Source organism: Aptenodytes patagonicus, chromosome 19 (assembly GCF_965638725.1).
Source record: "Aptenodytes patagonicus chromosome 19, bAptPat1.pri.cur, whole genome shotgun sequence".
Lineage (NCBI taxonomy): Eukaryota > Metazoa > Chordata > Aves > Sphenisciformes > Spheniscidae > Aptenodytes > Aptenodytes patagonicus.
The window spans coordinates 6,870,009-6,892,879 of NC_134967.1; the positions used below are offsets into that span (position 1 = coordinate 6,870,009).

Consider the following 22,871-nt stretch of genomic DNA (forward strand, 5'->3'; position numbering starts at 1 on the left):
ACGGCCCGCACGGGGCTACCAGGCGGCCCGCACCGACCCTGCCCCCTGAGCTCTGCGGCCCGCCATCGCTCACCATCCCCGCCCGCCTCTGCCCCGGAACTTCCGGCGGCCGCCGGGCAGCGCGGAGAGGGCAGCGCCCCCCAGCGGCGCCCGCCGCCGCTGCCGCGCAGGCGCCGCGAAGCGCGGCCGGGCTGGGGCGCCGGGCGCCCGCCGTCCCCCGCTCGGGCGCCGCGGCCGCGGCCCCTTTCCCCGCCCTGCAGTCGGGCGCAGGGTCCCGGTTTCCCCCGGCTTCGGGGAGGGACCCTCCTCCCCCGGGGGAGCGAGGTCAGGGAGAGGGTGCTCGGCCCGGCCTTCCCCCGCCCGCAGGGCTGGAGGGGCGGGGGTGGGCGCGGGGAAGGGTTTCCTTCGGCCGCCATTTAGCCGGGCGAAGGCACTCGCAAACGGCGCGGCCCGCCTGGGCCCGAAGGAGGCCGGGGAAGGTGCTGGAGCGTGGCGGTGCCGCAGGCCGGGCCGCCCGCCTCAGGCCGGGCCGCCCGCCTCAGCCCGGCGGCAGGCAGGGCTGGGTGCCCTCGCAGCAGGGGGGGGGTCGGGCAGGGACAGGGCCCCGGGTTGTGACCTCGTGCTGGGTTGGAGCATCCCGGGGAGGAAGGGCTTGCAAGGCTTTTGCAAACAGGCCATCTCCTTCCCTGCAGCCATCTCTTCTCTCCCGCTCAACCCTCCGAGTCGTGGAGCAGGGCCTGGTTCCAGCAGGCCGCGGAAGGCACGTCGGCTCCTTTTCCCCACCCAGCATCTGATGTGCCGTTCAAACTAAATAGTTCAAACCGAGCTTGCCCCTTAACCTATCAGGTTTGCACTGATAGTGCAGTCACGCTTTGAGATGGAAAGTCAGTGGCTTTCAGCTGATAGGAAAGCACTGCATTTCGTTCACCTGCTCAGCACATCACTAAAACGAGCGCAGAACCGTGGCATAACAAGCAGTTTGTTATAGTGAGACTTTATATCCCCGTCAGCGTGGGGATCACGGAAACCAGCTAGACACCTCTCCCTTACACGCCCGCAGCTGCATCCGAGGGCAGGTCTCACAGTGGCTGCTGTCCAGGAACAGCCACACCTGTCTCTCCCACTTACCTGGCTGTTGTTTGTCTTTTCTCAGTTGGTACGGAACCCACCACCTTGGCACGGCATGAAAGTGCCTAATCAGCTGGCATGAGGGAGCGATGTTGAAGCCAACCCCAGACTTCAAACAACTTCCTGCTTTTATCCCTACCTCAGCCAGAACACCGATCTTTTCACCAGCCACTTTTAGTATTTCAGACCAGAACAAGGGCCTGCCCCAGTTTCAGGTGCACCCCACCACGTTAAACCCATCTAGCCTGAAGGAGACAGCAGTGGTTAGAGTTTCTTCCTGCAAGGTAGAAGTACAGTTCTCTGGTCAGGGAAGAGAAACCTACGAAGAGAAACCTACATACAGAGAAATTAGCTGAAGTAGTTTAGTAAACAGACTATTTGTTTAAACAAGACTTTATTGAAGACATTTTAGAAGTTTATGTACAAAACAACATTCCCACCCCCATATCAGGATGTTAGTCACCCACTGGGACGAAAGCAAGTGCCTGGTGTGTGCTGTCAACCTGGGGACACTCAGAGGTTGCTGAGGAATTTACAGAAGTACCAAATTCACATAGTTTAGAGCTGGGCGATTTCAGCCTTGGCTCAGTTAGGACTGAAGGAAACCGAAGGACCTTTTCCAGATACATGTCTCCAGCAGACTGAACATACTGGAATCTGACAGCCTACCCTGGCCTTACTCTGAGGTCAGGTCATTTACTTCTGCAGAGAGCGAGAGGCCCACTTTGGTTTTAGAAGTGAAGAGGAACCAGCCCCTGGATTTAATTTGCGGTTTTTAATCTATTTTAGATGGTTCCAGGGGATGATACCCATTACTAAGAGCACAGTAGTATTTGCAGGAAGCATTAGAACAGAGCAGTAGCAGTACTAAGTAAAAGAGTCAGCCACCTCACTTTCCAAATACACCTAGAGAGAGGCTGGATATCAGACTGGCTATTTCAACTAGCGTGTAAGAAAACCCTAGAGACACAGACATTAGTGGCACGAGTTAAATAGTGACTGATATGCTGTTTCTGTAGCATACTGTGCACTTCTACCACGGTAGAGTTTCCCCTTGCCAGTCCAGGAAGGAACCATTTTCTTTTTCACCAAGACGGTCCAGAACGGAGAGAATACCTGGGATAGCCTCTTGCACCTGCATGGGAGCCTAGAGCAAATCAAGCTTAGATTATTACTGGGACTATCCTACAGAAGAGGATCAAATGCATTTGAGGAGTTACTAGAATCAAGTGGGATGTATTTCCGTGTTTCATAGCGTGCCTCTGCAGCACATGGACGTGTATACTGTACAGTGGGTTCTTGCTCAAGGGTTGGGACAACAAGGGAGTCACACTTTCACATTTTCAGAGATGTCACTTACCATGTTTCCACCCATGTCTGTCTGAAGCCAGCCTGGATGCAAAGAAATGCAGAGAATTCCATCCGATTTCAAGTCTGCAGCAAGACACCTGGTGATCATGTTCAGTGCGGTCTACAAGTGTGGAAACCATCTATTAGTGTGCTGGTTTTACAAACCTTGAGCAAGACCTTAAGCCGAGCTAATTGGCACCTCCGCTCCACCATGCTGTCTCCTGACAAATGAAGGGGCAGTAACAGTATCACAGGAACTTATCCAGACTTACTGGGGGCTTCATTCTCAGAGATATCTGTTAAGAGAAGCATTGTGAAAGCTCTATTGCCGTAAGCTTACTGCCCAAAGATGAAACTAAGTTATGATGGAAGATAAAGTAGCATCTGAAACTCCTGAGGAGCTGTGGGGAAAATAATATTGACATAAGGACTCTGTTTTTCTGCAATAATCACTACACAAACATTCAGTTTTTTACTTCTGAACAGGGAAAATAAGCATGTTAACAGCTTATGAGTAGGTGGTGTAGGAGAAACTGAATGTTGACTTGACTATTTGTACAAACTCAGTCTCTGGATGTGACAAAACTAAAAACTCCACCTCTCACTAACTAGCATTACCACATACAGGTCAGCACACCTTTTGTTGAGTTTCGTGCCTGCTATCTTGCTTGGACTGGAGAGGAACACAGCTAATAGGACACACACTTGATGGCATCAGTTCTTCCCTGAATGCCAAGTCCCTCCGAAATGGATCTATGTCAGAGCAATGATGGAGCATCTGTGAGCCTGTTCTTAAGAAGTTGGCATGCTTGCTCCAGATGTAGGGTTTTCACAGGTCCCATTTCCACCCACACGAAGAACAAGAACAGTTCCCGTGTCAGCCTATCCGAGGAAGTGCTGCACACCTCAGATCATCGTCTTAAGCTCAGAGTGGTCTTTAACTCACAGGCCTGCCCTCACGCAGTGAGCACAGCCCCGGGAAGCCTACAAACCTTTGCTATCCTGTAGGGGTAGACCTTGAGGAACATCTCATTTGCCTGGACGAGTTGCATGGAGGCAGCAAGAGAGGACATATTGATAATAGCAGCTCTATGGCAGCCCATTCCTGTGCTGAGCTGGGCTGCCTTCCTCAGAAGGGGTAGAAATGCCTGTGAAAACAAGAGTTTGTTTTAATTTGGTCAGCTTGCTCTTGGCCCGTTCAAGGCAAGCCGGACTCTCAGGTTCTGCTCTATGAAGAATTACAGTACAACTCTTTGCCACCAGCACAGAATGGTGATGGCTCCCCAGACAAGCTGACCATAGGGAACCTTTCTATAACAGCCAGCTGTAAGTAGCAAGGACCTTCAGTCTCTTCTGCCCACCTCCTAGCCCAACCTGTCCACTGAAGTGACCTCATACCAGATGGATTTAAATAAAGAGAAAGATCCTTGATAGAAAGGATCTCCTGCTGCTCTCTAGGCATGCAGTTTGATATCAGACCTGTATCTGTGCAGTTCCAAGGTGACATGCTTGGGTTACATGTCCAGCTCACTAGCGGAAAAGCCTCTTATAGTACCATAGATTAAGCACATTCCTCCCAATTCTTACCTTGGTGACCATCAGCTGGGCAACTGTATTGGTTTCATAAATGGTGAGCATTGTCTCTGCTGTAACTTCTTCCAAGGAAGCAAGCACATTGATGCCAGCGTTGTTAATGAGGCAGTTCAGACCTTTGTCTCCCACAATTTCTTCCACTTCCTTGACTACTTTCTTGATGCTGTTCTCACAGACCACATCTGCACAGAGGAGCCAAGAACTGCCACAGTGAACAGTGTGGTTCAAATGCCGTCTGCCCCTATACAACACATGCTAAACCAAAGCTAAGGCATTAGTCTGAATGGGGACATTTAGGCAGCACACAGAGATGACAATGCACAGAAGTCTTTACATAGATTATGTTTCCCCAGCGTTATCTTAAGATGAGGGTGATCGTTTTCAGCTGCTGGAGGTCATGTACTGATGACCCAGGAGTCCAGTTTCTTAAGATGCACTCACCTGACTGAGTTGAACATACTTCTGTACAAGCCCTTTACTCACCCAGTTGGAGGAGCTTGATATTGCTGTATTGCTTGCTAAGCTGCTGGAGTTCCTAGGAAGAAGAAATTATTTGTGTTATCTTTTATATATATATATGTATGTATGTATATGTGTGTGTGTGTGTCTATTACGTAAAACAGTTTGAGATCTGCACTTCCAGAATTGTAACTGCCATTTATTTTCAGAATTGGACTGAAGGCAGTGATACTACTTTGTTTTCCAACCTGCTGAGCACCTGGCCTGAGAGCAAGATCAACTGCTCCAAGAAACTGGACTCTTCACCTGCTTAGTCGAGATACCAGCACGCTAGATTACAGTGTTAGTTCTCAGTGTGTGCAACTCGAGGGTGTGTTTGCAGTGTAACCAAAGGTCTTCAATCAAGCGGCTACCGTTGCCAGTTCCACAGCAGACCTGGTGCTCAGACTGCATTCCAAGCCAGTAATTCCCCACTTCTGTAAGAACAGCGTAATTCTCCTGAAGCTCAGCTAGTGCTAGACATCGGTTCAAGGCGACAGGAATGCTTAAGAAAAATCATTTGGAATTACTGTTTGCAGGAAAAGTTTCCTAGTAATTTTCCCATGGAAATCCTGTTTCCCAGCACTCTCATTAGCGTCAATTCTTGTAACTGAAGGTATAGCACACATGAAATTGGTTACATACACAGCAACTGTCCATGAGAACAATTTTCTCTCTGCTAGGTAGCTATAATTCAGTCATCTGTCTACTACCTCTCAGCAGAAGAATGACTTGGAGAAAATTAGTACTATACCGGTGTTGCTCCTGGACAAAGTGTGTCCAAATTGGATTTATAGGCCAAGCTGGAATATTTAGGTTTCTGTGCCATGTAGCCAAGTGGGAAGTGTGGCCAAATGTAACAGATGGATTACGTACTCCCAGCCATGTTTAGGCGACTGAGCAACATTCCAGCTCAAGCAAATCCATTTCTTTAGGAGCCCTTTGGGAATAGGGGTCAGGAGGGCTGAGTTTGAAAGAGTACTTCTTTGCCACTTGGAGACACTTAGGGACTCCATGTCCGCTGTCAAGCTATAATGCATTACATCTTTTATCTCAGTTCATACTCTGCAGGATCCTCTCCAGGCTTGTTTAGAAAATTTGTTCTCCCACTGAGGACAATCTACAACTGCAGTTAAGGCTATTAAGGGGAGGGGGAAAGAAGGGGAACAAGTCAGAAGCACAAAACCAGAAGACGTTCCTTCCCTTGGATGGGGCTCAATGGGACAGTTTTCAACAGATTAAAGGCCCAGAACACACTATCTTGTTTATTGATAGTCAGGCATGAAATAGTTCTGCCATGTCAAGGCCTGCAATAATTATATGGCTTTGGACTGTCCACTGGACTTTAGTTTGGCTGTATCACTTACTTGATAATAAACTCCAGAAGTGCTCTGGCTTCTCGAGGTTTGTTCATTTATTTATAGTCAGATTGCTTTACTCTCTGACAGGAACAAGCTACTAACTTTTGCTAAAAGGCCAGAGATGTTTTGTGTAGTGACAGCAGCTGAGAGGCTTCTGAAGTGAGTAAGCAGTATGTTCAATTAAGAACTCAAAACACTGTAGCATTAAGCATTCTCCAGAACATAAACGGCATGAAATTACAATTGCTGCATGCAAATCCGGTTTAAAATTCAATGGTTCTTCCATTTAGTTAACTACTTAGTTAACAAGTGACTCCCACTTCAGCGGTTTAATTTTCTCAGAAGCAGCTTCCAGGCATAAAGCTAACTTAGGCAGCTTTGGTCTTCAAGAATGTTACTCCACCTGATATAAATATAAGCTGAAAAATCCAGTTAGGAAACCTAAAAGTTGCAGAAAAGCCTATTCTTTTCCCTACTGTGACTAGAAGGAACTTGCGGAGAGGAGGACTGAGACAAGTTCATGGCAGCACAATCAGATACAGCCATTTCCATCCACCAGCCATGTATGCTGCTTCTCCTCTTCCCGCACCCCAAGTAGTTTTGATCAAAAAGATCAAAAGCCTTCTGTGTCCAGAGAACTCTGAAAATATTACTGGAATGCATGCATATACTAGTTATTGACTCCCCACTGAAGGGATAAGCTTTCCTGAAACTCACTGTGGTCATCTGTCAAATGCCTTGTTCTCCTCCCATTAAAAACAAAACAACCCCCACCACCACCAAAACAAACAAACAAAAACCCCAGACAACAAAACACAAACCTACACCAGCAAAGTTGTCTGCAAGGGTTTTTTGCAGCAGACCTGTGCTCACTTTTTTTATGCCAACGTGCTAGCGCAGAGGCACTGCACCCAGGACAAATAGGTTAAAACCCTGGGAAGACAAGATCTCAGAGCACCGTCTAACAGAGCCCTGCAGCCCATAATGGCGATGCGTACATAAGTGAGCTTGTTGGTACTGCTGTTTGAAGTGCAGCTTGTGTTTTAATGTCAGTTTACGCAGTTTTGTTTAAAGACAGTAGGTACAGCCAACATATCCCAGGCTAAGTCATTTTTAATTAGTCTAGTGTGATAGCCAATTTAAAAAACAAACAAGACAAAAACAACAACAACAAACCCCAGCACAACCCCCTAATACTGTGTTTAGCATAGTAGCTCTAGAAGCGCTCTGCACCTGAATAGTTACCCCTGAGAATAAACTCTTAGGGATTCCAAGAAAAATTTAAACTCTGATTAGCATCTGTTGTTTCCTGCTTGCTGATTTTAATTACGATTAACAAAGAGTCAGCCTACTCCAATTTAAACAAGATCCTCTGGCACTCAAGGCTCCAGATACAGATTCATTAGTACACAGGATATTTATTGCTAGATTTCAACCAGGAATGTTGTGTTGTCTTTGTCATTTAGCAAGATTTACTTTGCCTTCTTTATGAAAGCATTATTCACTTCAGTTACAACTCTTGGAAAGGACCTGGCCATACCAGGCCAGTTGGAAGCAATCAAGCCAAACTAACATAGCCTGTAGGCAGCTTTGTCAGGCATCCTGACACTTGGGTATCCTTTCGCATCATCCTGCTTGTACTCAGGACAAAGTCAAAGATGTGTCATATTTGCCCATGTCTCTCTGAGACAGGCTATTCAGTATCACAGTGTACAGCCAACTTACTGTCTGATTGTGTAATACCTTACACCAAGCTGCTGCAGACTGCCCCAAATCCACAGTCCTCTCTGACTGAAGAAGAGCCAGACCTTAATGCTGTAGGAAGTGCAAAACACTTCCAGAAAAAAAACCCCAACACTGCAATAGCCTAAAATTAGAAAGACTTCAAGAATGCCCCTTTTGCCTGATATCACACGTCTATCTTGCTAGAGCACTGCTCCAGAGATTGCTCAGCTGCTCTTCCCAATAGCAGACCACATGGCTAAGGTATGTAGCAAAGAAAAAACAAAACCAAAACCTGACAAAGACAGTGTGCAGAAGCACTTCAGCGAGAGCTCTGTCTGACAAGGGAACAGACACAGCACTGTTAGTAACACTATCTCCTACTTCAGAGGAAGGGAAACAGCACATTAAGCCCTGGAAGCTTTCCAGAGCCCAGTAGAGGACTCTCGAGCAGCGAGGAACTGAACACTTTCTTGTTCACCTGGGAACACACTTGGGCTTGTGGGGAGAGCAGGAGGAACAAGAGATGCTCCTGTCCTGAGGCCCCACATTCAGCTCAGCACAGCCTCGCAGAGCCAAGCTGAGTACAGGAAGCAGTGTGAACAGATTTACACCACGGCCATTTGGACCCCTTCAGCTACCTCGCTTCCCCAGAAAGCCATCTCTTCCTTCCATACCTCAGCAAGTCAGATGCAGGGGCTACACCATCATTAGGTGTAGTCTCAGACTTTAGGTCAGTTTTTTCCTTTTTATGAGGAGGCAGGATGGGGGGAGAAAAAGCAAGAAAGAAAAGCAGGAGGGGGAGGAGAATTACAGATGGGTTCACGAGCCCATACAGGCTGCCTAATAAAAACTGCGGTTTTGTCCATCTGGAGTGCAAAGACAGGACGTCAGGATTATTTTGCAAGAGATTTGTAGCTGCTTCCACTCTCAGTGCTGGAGCAGCCCAAGTAAAGGCAGATCAGAATCAAAGTGTGGCTGAAGGAGTCTAGTATGGTACTTTTCAAGGAGGGGCAGCAGTTATCTAGATGCGCCTGCAGGCCTGCTGCATGTTATCGTGTGATCTAAAGCCCATTTGTTAGGCAAATGTTCTGTGGAGGCCACCTAGGAGCTATTCAGCACAAGAACTCAAGTTATTACAACTTCTGCCAGCACAGACTCACATGCAAAAGCTTGCAGCTGTTCAGCATTATCCCAGAGTTAGCGAGATACAGGAGACGTGCTGCTTTCTGTAGTAAGCAGAGGAAAGCAAAGTCAGACTCTTCTCCAGCATCTCTTTCTAAAGTCAGGTCCTTAGGGGCTCTTGTCTGTCCACTGTTTGGAGGACTCCAAAGTATGCAGTCATCTGTGTAACAGCACACACTCTGCCGAGAGATTCTCTGGATAACTCTCGGCTACTGGGGAATTGCTGCTGACTATTGTCCCCAAGATGGGAGCTGGATTTGCCAGTAGCTAAGCATATTTAATCACTTCTCCTCCAAAAACTGAAAGATGATTTTTAAAAGGCTTTTCATTTAAGCTCTTCCCATCCTTTTTTCCCCTCCCTGCATTCTGCAACAGGAAAGTGCTACTCTACCAAACCAGATGAGAGCAGAATTTGAGAGAACTGTCCAAAGTTGCTGTTCTCCAAGTTCATCCTCTAATCCAGGAGAGGAAGGGGGGGGACAGTGCACTCATATTAAGCAGGATTTTTCATATGGTCACTTACCACAAAGCAAAGTGGGAGGAAACAAAATTAGACCGCTTGAATCACTGTCAAGAGAAAAAGCAAGCACTGGCAGCTCAGGTGTGCAGAGAAAGAACAAGGCACTCAACTTTACAGCCCAGTCTGCATGGTCAACAAAGAGGACTTAGATGGGCAAAGCCCATTTCATGTGCACTAAGACACGTCTGCAGTGCCAGCCTCTGGAGTGCAGGAACCTGAACTCTGGGTTTTCAAGATTTGACCGGAAAGTCAGTGAAGGCAGAGTTTTCTCTCTGAGAAAGAAAAGAAAAAAAAAAAAAAAGAAAAGAAAATCACTGAACCTTTGCCTTTCCTTACCATAGCACACTCAAACAACATCGCCAAATTGGATCCAAGCTTTGAGATAGTCAGTTGTATATGGTGCTAAGACTCCCATTGCTAGAGGCTTAAGCACGTCTGTGCTTGCCCTCTGCCAGCTAGAAGGACTAGCGGCATGGTGGAAACACACCTCAGAAGGTCAGAAAGCTTTGTGCCAACTTTATGCATTGCAGAGAGGACAGATAATACTAGTGAGACTACTACAATACCTTTAGTAAAGATTTCCCTTCCTTGTGGAGTTTCCAAACCCATCTGTTAGAAATATGCTTTCAGCTGGCTGCAGAGGTTTCTATTGATGTACTGCCAAAGCACAGCACATGGCCTAGAGGTCCTCACAAAGAACAAAAACCCACCCTGATCCACCAAGGACAAACCTTGCTCCCCCCCCCACCCCCCCCAAAAAAAAAGCAAAAAAAGCTTAGGATGCACCCCATGTGGCCTGCAGAATCACCACGGGGTTACTGGAATGTGGCTCTTGGCCAGCTTCCTGCCTACGTGAGACATGACTGCCAGCAGTCCTTCCAGGTTTCTACCGCTGCAAGGAGTGACCCAGGCTCTTCCCAGGCACGCTGCGCTGCTTGCGGGCTATTTCATCTTCTTGTGCAGGTTCACCAGCCCTTTTTCCTCACGATTTTTAAGTACTGGCAATGGGAAAAGCTTCACAAGTTGTGTTAAGATACGCCTGTGTAATGTTTTCTAGGAAGCTCTTCCTATTGAAGGAACCATTTCGCTGCTCCTTGTAATTGATCCAAGATCATTATAGTGAGAAATCACTGCTGAACACAAGGGCCAGTTGGTGAAAAAGAGAACTTCCCTCAGCACCAGCTAAAGCAGCTTTAGAACAAACAACTAAGCAGGCAGATTTCCATCTAACAACAGGTCATATGTCTCTGCTGGTTTCCTGTGCCACTACTGCACCACGCTGTTGTGCAATCACTAATAGGAAATACATTTGGAACGAATGCCAGGTCTTGTAACAGGAGTTAAAAGCGAACAGAAGGGTAGTGAATACCTGTTCAGGAGCTCATGTGGTGCGGAAGGGGGGCTGAGGGGGGAAGCTGCAAGAACCAGTGGCTCTGAAAGGCAGTCTGTGCACCAGATTTCAGTCTTGCTGGACTGTTTCTCAGCAATTCAATTCAGAAACACCCTAAATGTGCCTTCGTGCTGGAGAGATTTTTTTTGACAGCAAGAAACAAAATTAAGACTTTTTCCTTCAGTTTCGTAAGTACCTGTAGAGCAGCACAGTGCTGCTGGAGAACCGAGTGGTCAGACTGCAGGTGTTATCTGGCCAACCCTTACGACCACCCTTGAAGGGGGAGCCTCGGCACCATCTTTTAAAGTTTTTGTGTAGCTACGCAGTAAACAAAGTTGCTACATTTTGTTTATTGCTAGCATGGTGTAATCACCGTTGCACCGAAAAGAATAAAATCCACCATAAGGGAACAGACATATAAGCTCTGTTTGCCTCTGCACATGCCAGGGAATTTACCTTTCTCTAAGGCAGCCTTGTGCCATGCTTGAAATAGGGGAGATGCAGAAGTAGGGCTTTTGGTATCAATGCTCCTACCGAATGCCTGCGGCAATACACAGGGGTTTGAGACAGTCACTGAGTTGACAGCTCGGATTCTTGCAGCTCTGGAGCACTAGAGTTTTCCTAGGAAAGGAGAGAGGGTGATACCTGCGTGTATTGGTGTGCTGCCCTAACAGCATTCTGCCTTACTGAGGAGGGTCGAGATCAGACTAGAGATGCAACAGAGGACACTAGTGGCCACAAAGTGAGCAGCCTGATAACCCTCATTATCAATTTGCCTCCCAAAGGTTCGGGAAGTGCCTTTAATTTGTCTGACAGTCATTTATAACAGTCTAGGGATGGGAAAGGAGCGCAAACACATTACTGCTATGCTGTAGCAGCAGTAATGCTGGCTGAAAGGGGAAAGGGCTGCAAGTGAATTCACCAGCAACATGTAACAAAAGCTACTATGTTTTCAGCAAAGGCTCTGGTCCCTGCCCGGCCAAGGTGGGCACTAAGAGGAGTGTTTAATTCATCGTTCATTTGGGCCTTCTCACTTGTTACAAGTCCAGCGGAGAAAGGGAAGGGCCGGACAGGGCACTGCTCCTCTGGGGACACAGACACACCACGTAGAAGAGACAAGGAAAGCTGTAAGGGGTTTCACTGGGAAGGCTTCTGGGGGACGGGCTACCCCTGCAGGGCTCCGGGTCCGTGCAAAACTGGAGAAGGCCAGGACATACTTATCTCCAGCTGCAAATCCAGCGAGAAACTCGGGGACTAGAGGAAGCGGCTGGCGGGAGCGCTTGAGATGCTGCAGCTGTCCAGCCTGCCCGCCCGGCCGGGGCCGGGGCCGCAGCGCTTCCAGCTCGCCTTTCCTCCTCTCGGGAATGCGCAGAAGTACCCGAATAGCAATACCCCGTGCGCGTTTCACCTCCAGCCTCGGAGACTTTCACGGCACCGGCTCTATCCGATCCGGCCACCCGCCCCGGGCGGGAGCTCAGCCCCCAGCTCCCATCCCGCCCTGGGCACTTGCCGCCGGGACGCCAGCGCTTGGTCGCAGAGATGCTCGACCCGTTCTGCTCTTCCCGAAGTGCCGTCTCCTTCCCCCGTCCCTACCCCCGCCGGCCCCCCCGGGCTAGCGCTGCCCGCCGGCTGCCAGGACGTGCGCTCCGGGCTGCATCTCCAGCCAGGCTCCTCTCCAGAGGTGCCTGCGGCGTGCGCCTGGGCAGGGAGAGCCCCGGCAGCCCAGCCCAGCCCTGCCCAGCCCAGCCGGCGCCGAGGGGCTGGGGAGCCCCGGCACACGCGGAGCGGAGGAGGCGCGGCGCCGCCGCGGGCCGGCAGCATCCCCTCCCGGGGAGCCCCGACGCCCCCGCCCCGGTTACCTGCGCCTTCTCGGGGTATCGGCAGGTCGCAAAGACGAAGTCCGGGGAGGGGCTGGCGGCTGCGAGCCCCCGCACCAGCCCCAGCCCGATGCCCCGGCTGCAGCCGGTGATGAGCACGGAGCGGCAGCGCGGCTGGGCCATGCTGGCTGGCACGGCACGGCACGGCACGGCTCGTTCTGCTCCCGAGGCGGCTCTTAACCTGCGCGGCGCGGAGCCGGCACCGCCGCCCCGATCCCGCCCCCGCCGCCCCGCCCGGCCCGGCCCGGCCCGGCCCGGCTCGGCTGGGCGCCTCCCCCGCCGCCCCCGGCCTCAGACAAAGCGCCTCCCGGCCGCCCACGGGCCCCTCGCCTCCCCGGGCCGCCGCCGCCGCGGCCCCGGGGCTCGGCTCTCGCCCTCCCGGCGGGTCCCGGTGCGGCGGCGCCGGCTCCTGCGGGGCGGCCGGGGCGGGGGGCGGGGGGGGGGGGGGAAGAGCGGCGGCCGCAGCCGGCGAAAGCGGCCCTCGAGGGGGGCGGCTCCTCCGGGCTTCGGGCTCACGGGAGCGTCCCGAGAGGCCGGGGCCGCGCAGCCGGCCCTGGGCAGCGTGGGGTGCTTGCCCGAGTTGCCGTCGGTAGTCCCCCGCCCCGCGGAAGAAAAGAGTGCGCTCGGAAAACGATTGGCTTTCCAGCAGGGGAGGATAAACGCGTTCTACCCTCTCTCACGAAGATCACCACCTAACCCGCTCCCTGTACGGTTGCCCGAATGCCCTGTTTCACGAACTTCTGCAGGGAAGAAGCAGATCCCTCGTTGTCCTGGCGGCGACTGGCTGCCCCGAGCGCGACTGCTCTGCAAGAAGTAATCCTTATGAATAAGGCTGACATAAATGGCCAATGGTGAAATTGCTACCCCCAACGTCCAGGAGTGGGTAGAAGAACAGAGAAAAGATAAAAGTTCTCCAAGGGGGTGATGAAGCAGAGGCAGGAACTGAACCCACATTTCTGGACTCCCCAAGTTACTGCCGGAGGCGCAGATCAAGCTGCCTTTTTCGGCTGTTAGAAGCATTACCCTACCATTCATTCTGCATTGTGGGTGACCTGCGCCTGGAAATCGCTACAGGCTTCCTTGCTCTGGCTAGCCCTTACACATGTTCCCCGCAGTGCTTGTGCGTGCTTTCCCAGATACATCGGTCTGCACACGCTCGTGCATATAAATTGGTATATGTAGGTATAAAGGCTTTAATTACATCTGTTACTACTATATTGCTCTTTATTTTCTTTATTAAAAGACCGGTAAGCTTTTAAAACATTAGCTTCATCCTGACATAGGTCAAGAATAGCCTCTCCCCTTGTACTTGGGGAACTAAAGCACAAGGAGATTTGGTAATTTGTTCAAATTCTGTGGAAAAGCCAAAAACATCCGATGAGTGTACCCCATTTCCCTTTTGTTGGTTTCTTCATTTCTAAACAACTGCAGTAGCTCCAAATAACGTACAGGATCTGCATATCTGAAAATGTCCGTTACCGCTGGATGGCTCAAAAGAAGGTTTGATATTCCCATGTCACACTCCCAGGGCGAGATGAAGAGTACAAGATACTTGCAGTCATTTCTCGTATCTCAGGCCCTTAGACACAAAAAGCGTTGCCTGCAAGCGAAGCTGACCAGTGACATGGCTTCTCGATCAGCGTTTTTGTTGTTATCCTTGCGTAGGAAGTCACGACTATGATGCGTATTTCCATTGTACCAAGTCTCTGTACAGAGAACGGTCCCCAGCCCGCTCTCTTCCTTCAGCAAGCAGAGAGTCCCAGGCTCTCACTGAGCCAAATGATTCGGTGGGTTCTTAACATGAAGCAGGAATCTGAGTCCAAGGTTTAGCGGATACAGTGTTTGCCCATTGCAAAAGTTTTACATACAAAGTATGTTGTGTTTAATCGCGTGTTACATTGCCTTTTTATGGCATCGTAAACATACACAGCACTTGGCAAACAAACCATAAGGGCAATATCCATCATAAATTGCCCTTTTCCCTGATAGTCTGAAAATACGTAACAGAAGTGTCGAGCGTAGCTGGCTCCGCTTCACGGCTGGGGAACAGAGGTGAAATGATCTGTCTTGAGGACACTGAGCCATAGGTCAGGGGACCGCACCCAAGTTACTGCGCTCTGCCTGGGGGGTGACTCACGCCAAAAGGGAAACGGCCACCTTGGGTTTCGGATGGTTTCTTGCTCATTTGGGGTTACGGACAAGCAGCCAGACCTTTGTGTGAAAATCATCACTCATTCACTCATCATTCACTCCCGTGCAGGGCTACCCACGTGTGTCAGCTGGGAGCCGGGACCATTGTCTCCATACTGGGCTCAAACCAATTTGCTGCAGCTTTTCAGGTTTGCTGTGTATTACTGGGGCTGTGGTGAGTGCCCATGAATATATTCTTCCCTTGTGACAAACAGGAGATAGAATGGGTTGGTATGGACATCTCTTGTTTAAGCTGCCGCACTTCACATCACATCTATAACGAGCGGAGAGCACGCACGGCCAAATACCACCGCTCAGCTAACGAGCGTGAACTGGTTGGTTTAACCTTCCCTGTGGAAGGACTCATGCTGTGCACGTGTTGTCCCTTTCCCTGCTGTGAACGCAAGAAGCTGCATTGTGCAACACCTTTCTCAGACCACCTGAAAGAAATGGACGTTGAAGGGCAGAGCGTGGACTTGGGGACGTTATACCTCAGGCCCACAAAGGGAAGCCACCGGTCTATTGCCGGTCTTATGACGCCGAGGAGTGCCATTACCGCGATAGGTAGGGCAAACGATGGAAAGATTTCTTCTGCTTTGAACAGGCTTTGTATCGGGTCTCTGAGGACTGCTGAGGAGGTGTTGAAAATGCCACTGCCTTTCACTGTGCTCTCCCTTAGTCCCACGGAAATATTCTCCTCTCCGTCCTCTGAGGCTGGGTTAGCTACATTCGTTTTGAAGTCACATTGGCTTCTTACCAGCTGGTGGTACTGGTAGCAGAGGAGGCTGGAGGCGCCGCTGGATACACGTGCCACCTATTGCTTGCGAAGGATAGTTGGGCCAGTCCATTTCTCCCGGGGCCCTAGCGAGGGTCAGACGCTCAGCTGGGGTTTAGAGAATTATACCTCAGCTCCTGGCTATACAACAACTTCCTTTCTCAACTTGGGCAAGTGAGCAAGAGTGTGTTCACGCTGCCCAGGTTTGGTACGTTGTTTAGGCAGCTGCTACTCCTGTGTAGTTCTGGGAGAGACAGACTTGCCCACGGCAGGGTTTGGAGAAGTCTAATTGAAATTCAAATACCTGTCTCTACCCATCAGCTATACAGGAAAGAGAGGGAATTCTCCACCTTTGGTATCTAAGTTCTCAGGCAGTATGAATATCCCTCTTAGTATTTCCATATCGTGTCCTCTACTGGCCCCGTGGCATTGTTTTCATAAGGAAAAGTACTCTGAAGACTGAAAGGAACTCACATGCCATGAATGGATCAACTGTGAGTGATACTCCACAATAGGACCCTTGGGAAGGGCCTCCAACCCCTCCATCCTCTCAAGGTTCAGTGGTTTTGGAAACAGCATTGCCCGAGGGGCTGATTACCCTGGCAGCGATGGGTGGTGGTCACACGCTGAAGCTTAGCTCAGCCTTGCAGATAAGAGGCCAGTTACCTGCGTGGAGGTTTGGAAGGAACGTAAACTGCTCGCGCTCACACACACGCAGAGAAATCAATGGCTAATATCAAGGGGTTCCAGAGCACCAAAACAATCAAATAAATGTCTGGTTATTGCTCTGCCCTATGTAAAAATGAACGTGCGGATCCATCACCCCTTATTTAAAGTGGATCCACGGAATCAGATTCCACTGTTTCTCTACGGAAAAGCTGGTCTTTGTGCAAAGATCAGATGTGGCAACAAGCCAGCAGTAAGGTTGCCCTGTATACCGATACCTGTGTTTTTCTCCTTTCTTCCAAATAAAGCTCCGTTCCAGAAATGTCTCTCCGTCTCACAAACACCAGCACTCTCTTCTTTTCCAAGAGGTTTAATCAATTACCTGCCTTCCCATGCGCGCTGTGTTAATTTCAGAATTCTCTTTGTGCGTTACCAACAGCATTTTGTTGGTTTTGGAGAATTTTCAAAAAATCCCTGTCAGGCATAAGACAGCTTAGTCAACCTCTTTGTGCTTGTAATTTATTCAGTCCTTGCTGTCAGCACACACGAGTGCTAGGGCTGCCAGGCATAGCTGGAATTTTGCGCATGTGAGTTAAGCCCGCAGCGGCGGCACTGGGATCGGCAGCCTCTGGGCTGGTGGTGGTGTGCACGCTCTGCTCGGTACGCAAGCACTAGGCGGCCCGCGGTACCCCTTACGCGGTGCAGGAGGGCTGTCATCAGGGTTGATGTAATCACAGCGCAACTTCGCCGACCTGAGAGACTGGAGAGAGCCGTTAGGCGCTTTACAGCGTGCTTGGTGCTGCGCTTGCAATCACACGTGATTGTTGCCAACTGCAGATTAAATCCGTAACTGTCACTTTTTAACGCTATTTCACTGCTATTCACCGTCGATTTCTCGGGTATTCCTTACTGCGTTCCTCCTCTAGTCCGGGTCCTTGTCAGTGGAAGTATCTCTTTATCGAGCCATTTGGAGTATTTTTCGGCCAGCAGCTTTTGTGCGGACCGGTAGAACAAAAAGGGTCAAACCTCACTGAAGTCAAGGGGAGTTTTGTCGCTGCCAGAGTGCAGCTAGGACTTCATGCACAGGGTGCTTGTCTCTTGTCTGGAATTCAGAGTAGTTCTCGAAGGGGAAGAAACAGTCTAACTAGAGGAAGATGTTTTTCTTAGTAAGTAAAACATATACTGAAAACCCCTGCTATTGTCCAGATACACAAAAGACAGAACTGACCTGTACAGAATGCCACGTAATGCTTTTCGAAGCGCCAAGGTTTTCCTAAAAAAGCTCTTACTCTGCTTTTATAGACGGGGAAACTGGGACAGGGCCCAGTCATATAGCCCGAGGTCACACGGAGAGTTGGTGACAGGTTCCCCTGGGCCAGCAAGGTCCCATCCCATTAGTAAGGCATTTTTCCTGAGTGACAGGAGGTAGACACCCGAGTTACAAGACATAGCAAGGCGCATAGGAGAGAAATGTTGCCCAGAGCGCCTTGCGGATGGCAAACAGCGACCAGGTCCAGCGTATGAGGATCCTCTTCCACCAGCTGGAGTTGGATAGCATCCGAAGTGAGCCTGGCCAGCCCCAGTCCCGTCTCCTCACCTCAGCCCTCACCCTCTCCTTTCCAGCTCTTACTGCTGTTTGCCACGGCTTTTAACCAAGTTCCGCGTACTAGAAGCTGGTTCCTCCAGGCCTGCTTCGGTCTAACTCTTCAAGTAAAGTCCAGGTTTCAGCACACTGCTAACCACAGTCTAGTAAGGCAAATTTTTATGCTGTTTAGCTCAACCTGGGTTGAGTTGGATACACCAGAGGCAGAATTGCTTTGCTTAGTAATTTCTCACCCACATTTAAAGAAAATAAAAACAAGGGTTGCCTGGCAACCCTTGGAGAGGAGTTACCTGGCAGGACAATGGAGAAAATACTGCTTTTATTCTGGGTGAAGCAATACTCTTAAATAATTGCCACTCGCAGTTTCTGTATTTGAGCGAGCTCCGTTGATTCAGCTCCTCTTTGGCTTTGGTCTGTCTCTGTGCAGGACATGCTGCAAGGCTTTTTTTTTTTTTTTTTTTTTTTTTTTTTAGGTCTCTGGCACTTTTTCCACCCAAGAACATATCAGAATATCAGGATATTTATAGTGTTTGTGGAACTATAAATCATTATTAGAGTGATAGGCCATGGGCAAAACAAGCAAAATAAGGCTTAAAACAGACACTCCCTCTAACTAAATGGTTTTGAATCACCAATCCACAGCCTTCAAGTCAGCAGAATTCAGTTTGAGCAGACTCTGGGATGTCAAACACGAGAAGAGTAGCCACCCTTCACAAACAGAGGCGCACAAAAGGCTCTGCCATAAACCAAAGCCACGATCAGTTTCAGTATTTCGGACCTGGCCATATCAGATCTTAAGTGGGCTTCAGAGGTGGCAATGGACTCCAAAATTTCTGGCCAGACTCCAGAGGCATACGCAGTGAGCTCGGCAATGAAGGTGGACAGTTTCTGACAGAAGCTGAACCTCTCTCCCATTTCCCACCACGTTGATTTTCCAGAGGTGCAAAGGGCCCGGCACCCAGCTCTGCACGGAGACGACGTCTGCACTGAAGCTTATGGTAAATCTCAATTAAAGCCTCCCTTCCAAACGTCTAACAGGGAATTGAAACCTGCTTTTCTCATCTGATCTCAAAAACTCCAAGCTTTGCTGTTTATTCAATTATTCTTTGATCGTGTCAACCACTGGCTTCCTACCTTTGGCTCACCCAAGAGGGGGGATCTTTCCCTCTTGGTCACCACCTGCCTGGCACACACTGTGCTAGAAGTTCCATATTTGAGGAAATAATTCTTTAGGCGTTCGCCTGAAAAAGGAAAGCTTTGTTGGCTGAGCCTCTGCTGGTAGAGAGCAAGTAGAGAGCTGAGGGTGTGACCTTCCACCTGCACATTGGATTTACAGCCGTGGAGTCCATTGCTGAGGAAACATTAGCCGGGAAGCCCGGAGGATTATTTCCATGAAGGAAGGAGGACCAGGCTGCGCTGCTAGAGCAGGTAGGCGGCTTTATCTGAGGAAAGAGAACCATAGCCCAGCCAAAACTGTAGTGTCTTCTAAGTCAGAGGTCTCAGTAAGCGCTGTCCCTTCAAAGCTTCTGGCCAGTGAGATGGCCTCTCTCCAGGCAGAAGGAATTACACGCGAACGCCAGATTCAGAGCGATCACAGAGTAACAACCTGAGAGATGTTCTGATGAGCGAGAGCCATGTTGCAGTCTTCAGCTGTTCAGAAAACAGAAGTCGTAACTCCCCTTAAGAGCCGAGACTTGTACATGTATGCACGTACATAAAAAAGTGGTGGGTTTGGTTTTTCTTTTAGGTAAACCTAAACTCCTCGCCTTCTGTTTGCTCAGCCTGATACACACGGATTTCTGTGTTTTGTAATCTTTGTAACCATGAGAACTAGACATTTTTCTGGTTTCTTAAAATGAAAACTTAAGATTCTCTCACAATTTCTTACCCAGTAGGACTACAGGTTGTAAACAAATTCTAAACATTGTATGATCTGTGATAGTCACAAGCGCTGGCAGCTGGGGGGAGCCAAAGAAAAAAGATTGGTCTCAGTACAGTGAACACAAAGTACTATGCACAGCTTTCAGCTGGAGGAACTAGTCAGGTCAGGGGTTGTCCCATTTTCTGACTACAAGGACATAGCCTATGTCTGGATTCAGGGACTGGCACAATGCAGGCCTGCACCGCTTCTCCAGCCTCCTGAAAGACGCGCTAGATCAAACACTGATGGCATCGAGAAAAGAACAGTTGATCCTTCAACTGTAAGATTTCACTGGTAAATAGTGAAATAATGTCTGAGCAGGATTGCACACCATTTATTCTATTTTCAGCTCCGCTTACTAGGAAAACAAGTAGAAATTAACAAAGAGGTTGAGAAAGCAAGCTCTTCACCAAAGAACTGACAAGTTCCCCAAGAGCTCATGTGCAGGACTGCCTGCCTGACGGAAGGGTCATTTCCCAAGTCATGGTTAGGGTATAGACTGTCTCTTTGTATCATTTCACACGAACCACCACAGTTCTGCCAGACACCAGTGGTTTCTGATCACTACCCCATCAGATGACCCCAAGGTGGAGGACGTTTTTTCTAGTAAGACAAAGAGCAGCCCTGTTCCTTTCAGCTCTGCAGGAAACCTTGGGAAAAGCAACTGACACCTAACCAGATGTAAAGAGACAAGCAGTAGGGTTCCAAGAGGGCACTAAGCATACGTGAGGAACGAAGAAATTACTTGACACAGTATTTCTTAACACTTCTCTAAAGACTGGGCTGATTTTTTTTCCAGCGTTGTGCCCGATCCCATCCACTCGACACCTACCACAGGAACTGTGCTTACAGAAGATTAAGCGAACAAATGCAAACTGGTGCCAAGAAAAGAGAAGAAAATAATCTGTCAGCTCCGTTAATTGGACTTCTGGCTTGCTTGTTGTCAGCAGCACTTGCTTCCCCGAGTTGTCTCAGCAGTTCCCTGGGGCTGGCTCACATCAAAACTGTCACGGGCGTTCATCCACTTCGAAACATTTTCACACCCCAAGAAGTGGCACCTAGCCCATTTCTCTTTTCCGTGGGTCAAGGGGCAAGATTCTCGTGAACCACAGCTCTGTAATCTCCCAGGGACCAACTGCAGCTGTTACCTGTGCCCTTTGCTCACTATTGGACAGGTGGAGAGGAGCAGAGCCATTACTGTTCATGAAATTCAGCTGCTATCTGCCAGCTACATTTTAAGGTAGAGAAATGCATGTTCCATTCCAGACTTTTGTGGATTGGTGGATATGTTTGGTATCAGCTGGAAAGGTGGCTAAACTAACAGAATGCCCAAGATTCCCAACTTCAAGGAAACAGGGATTTAATTCAAAGGTTCCTAAGTTGACCACTGCAAAGAGCTTAAATTGAAACTCTGGAATGACTGCTTTGGAATGCTGAGCCAGTTATTTTCAGGGTGAAATATGACCGATACTACAGTTCTTAGCACTCGGCACAGTAAATGCCCCTAGTTACCAAATACACGAGAAGACTCTTTAATCTTGGACTTCCTGAGCAAAGTAAAACAATACCTTTGCCAGCCCTTACGGCTGCGCGCCGTACCACGGGATAGTGAAAACAGGCACGCCTCTGTTAAACAGAGGCACATCTACTCCCACCCAACCAATCAGCCCCCGCATTTCAACAGTTCTTGTGCTTCTCTAGCTACTCTGGGCACCTTCTCCCCACCCCACCTCACCAGGACATCCTGCGTAGCTAGCTGCATTGGGCTTTTTGCTGGTGAAGACAGATTGTTCCCTCCTAGGACAGGAGGTCTTTCAATCCTGCGATGTAATCCCTTTTGTTTTGGAACCAAACCACCTTAATGTCAAACTACACACACTTTCTCCTTTGTTTTTTCCTCTCCAGATTTTAACAAGTGTACTAGAAAGTACATTTATCCAGCACTGTACATAAGCACAGTAGTTTATAGGACACAGATGCCGATTTTTATGCCAAGTGACATTATGTTCATGTAGAAAAGTGTACGTAGCCCGGGTCTTACCTTTATCCTCGTCCATGCTACTTGCACTGGAGGAAGGTCATGTCTGTAGCTAGCAGAACCGAGACTTAACTAAAGTAATTCCTCCTGGTGTCTTTCTGGAGGAGGCTGCAGCTGTGAAGCCTGCCTCCCCACATGTTGCTTACCTCAGGAACTGGACAAGAGGCAATTCCGGAAGCATCCGGAGCAGAATGAAGTAGTTAAACGGGGAGACACCAACTACCTTTTAGAACTGGAATTAGTAAACAGAGATTTGAAGTTGACCTGCTCCAAGTAATATCCAGGTAGTAAGAATGAGGAAGACGTAAAATGGGGAATCTCTAGAGAACACTTACTTCAGGTTGTTCACGTTTGAATAGATCAAAAGTTACTTTTTGTATCATGTTATGTCTGAGCTACTTTAACTTCTACTCAATTATTTAGCATACCAAGTATGAAATAATTAGTTTCCATCTGTGTGCAAAGGTCAAGTTAAGGCAGGTAGTTCACCGATTCAGGAACAGATTAACTTCCATTCCATAGCAGTGCTCTGCTGGAGCTCCAAGGAGCTTTCCTTGGATCTGCTGCCTGTCTCAATTAGTTGTCTTTTCTCAGCTGAGATGTCATCACAGCTATGGCAAAGAACTACAAACCAACTACTGCTACTGCAAGGTGACCAGGAACTGTTATGGAACAGAACATCAGAAGGAACTGCAGAGGTCAAAACCATCACAGTTCAAACAAAGAGTAGTCAAGTTCACAAACACATCCACTGGTAATTACACAGAATAATCCTACGGAACCTCCAGCTCAGGAAATTTGGTAGACTAGAGGTTGGCTAGAGGAAGGCTGACTGCAAATGCTTTCAGCTGCCTTGCCTCCATATTAAAAACTAAGAAAATTGCCAAGAGATTGGTTTGGATTTAAAAGAAGCGTTAGAAGAGTCACTGTCACACTGAGGCACCTACAAGATTGACCACAAAATCCCTCATGCATCTTGTTTCCCCCAGAGCGGACAGAGGAAGTTTAACCAGCAGGCAGTGGTTCTAGGAAGATCTACTCACAGAGCCTGAAA

General features: G+C 49.0%; 2 protein-coding genes across 5 annotated transcripts in view; both read right to left on the reverse strand.

Annotated features, from left to right (window-relative positions):
- The window catches only part of MXRA8 (matrix remodeling associated 8), a 43,221-nt gene extending 43,114 nt beyond the window's left edge, over positions 1-107 (reverse strand). Inside the window, exon 1 of one of the 4 annotated variants that reach the window (XM_076355877.1) lies at positions 74-107. Coding sequence is in view for 2 of the 4 variants with exons in the window: in XM_076355874.1 (XP_076211989.1) it covers positions 38-76 (39 nt within the window). In the remaining 2 variants the exon portion in view is untranslated. Of the gene's footprint in view, positions 1-37 lie in introns of all 4 variants that reach the window. The other 3 variants (XM_076355876.1, XM_076355878.1, XM_076355874.1) reach the window with 3 other exon arrangements.
- A 1,398-nt stretch (positions 108-1,505) lies between these two features.
- On the reverse strand, positions 1,506-12,776 carry LOC143168952 (C-signal-like). The gene is made up of 6 exons (XM_076355981.1): positions 12,607-12,776; positions 4,555-4,606; positions 4,066-4,253; positions 3,471-3,626; positions 2,489-2,599; positions 1,506-2,275 (listed from the first exon to the last, which is right to left on the reverse strand). The coding sequence occupies exons 1-6, from the start codon at positions 12,745-12,747 to the stop codon at positions 2,162-2,164; spliced, it is 762 nt and encodes a 253-aa protein (XP_076212096.1). The 5' UTR covers positions 12,748-12,776; the 3' UTR covers positions 1,506-2,161.
- Positions 12,777-22,871: the final 10,095 nt, after the last annotated feature.

Coding starts and splice junctions, on each gene's coding strand:
- LOC143168952 (XM_076355981.1), bottom strand. CDS start 12,747: ATGGCCCAGCCGCGCTGCCGCTCCGTGCTCATCACCGGCTGCAGCCGG. Junction 4,254..4,554: donor TATCAAGCTCCTCCAACTGG/GTGAGTAAAGGG, acceptor TCCTCTGTGCAG/ATGTGGTCTGTGAGAACAGC. Junction 2,276..2,488: donor CAGACATGGGTGGAAACATG/GTAAGTGACATC, acceptor GATTTGCTCTAG/GCTCCCATGCAGGTGCAAGA.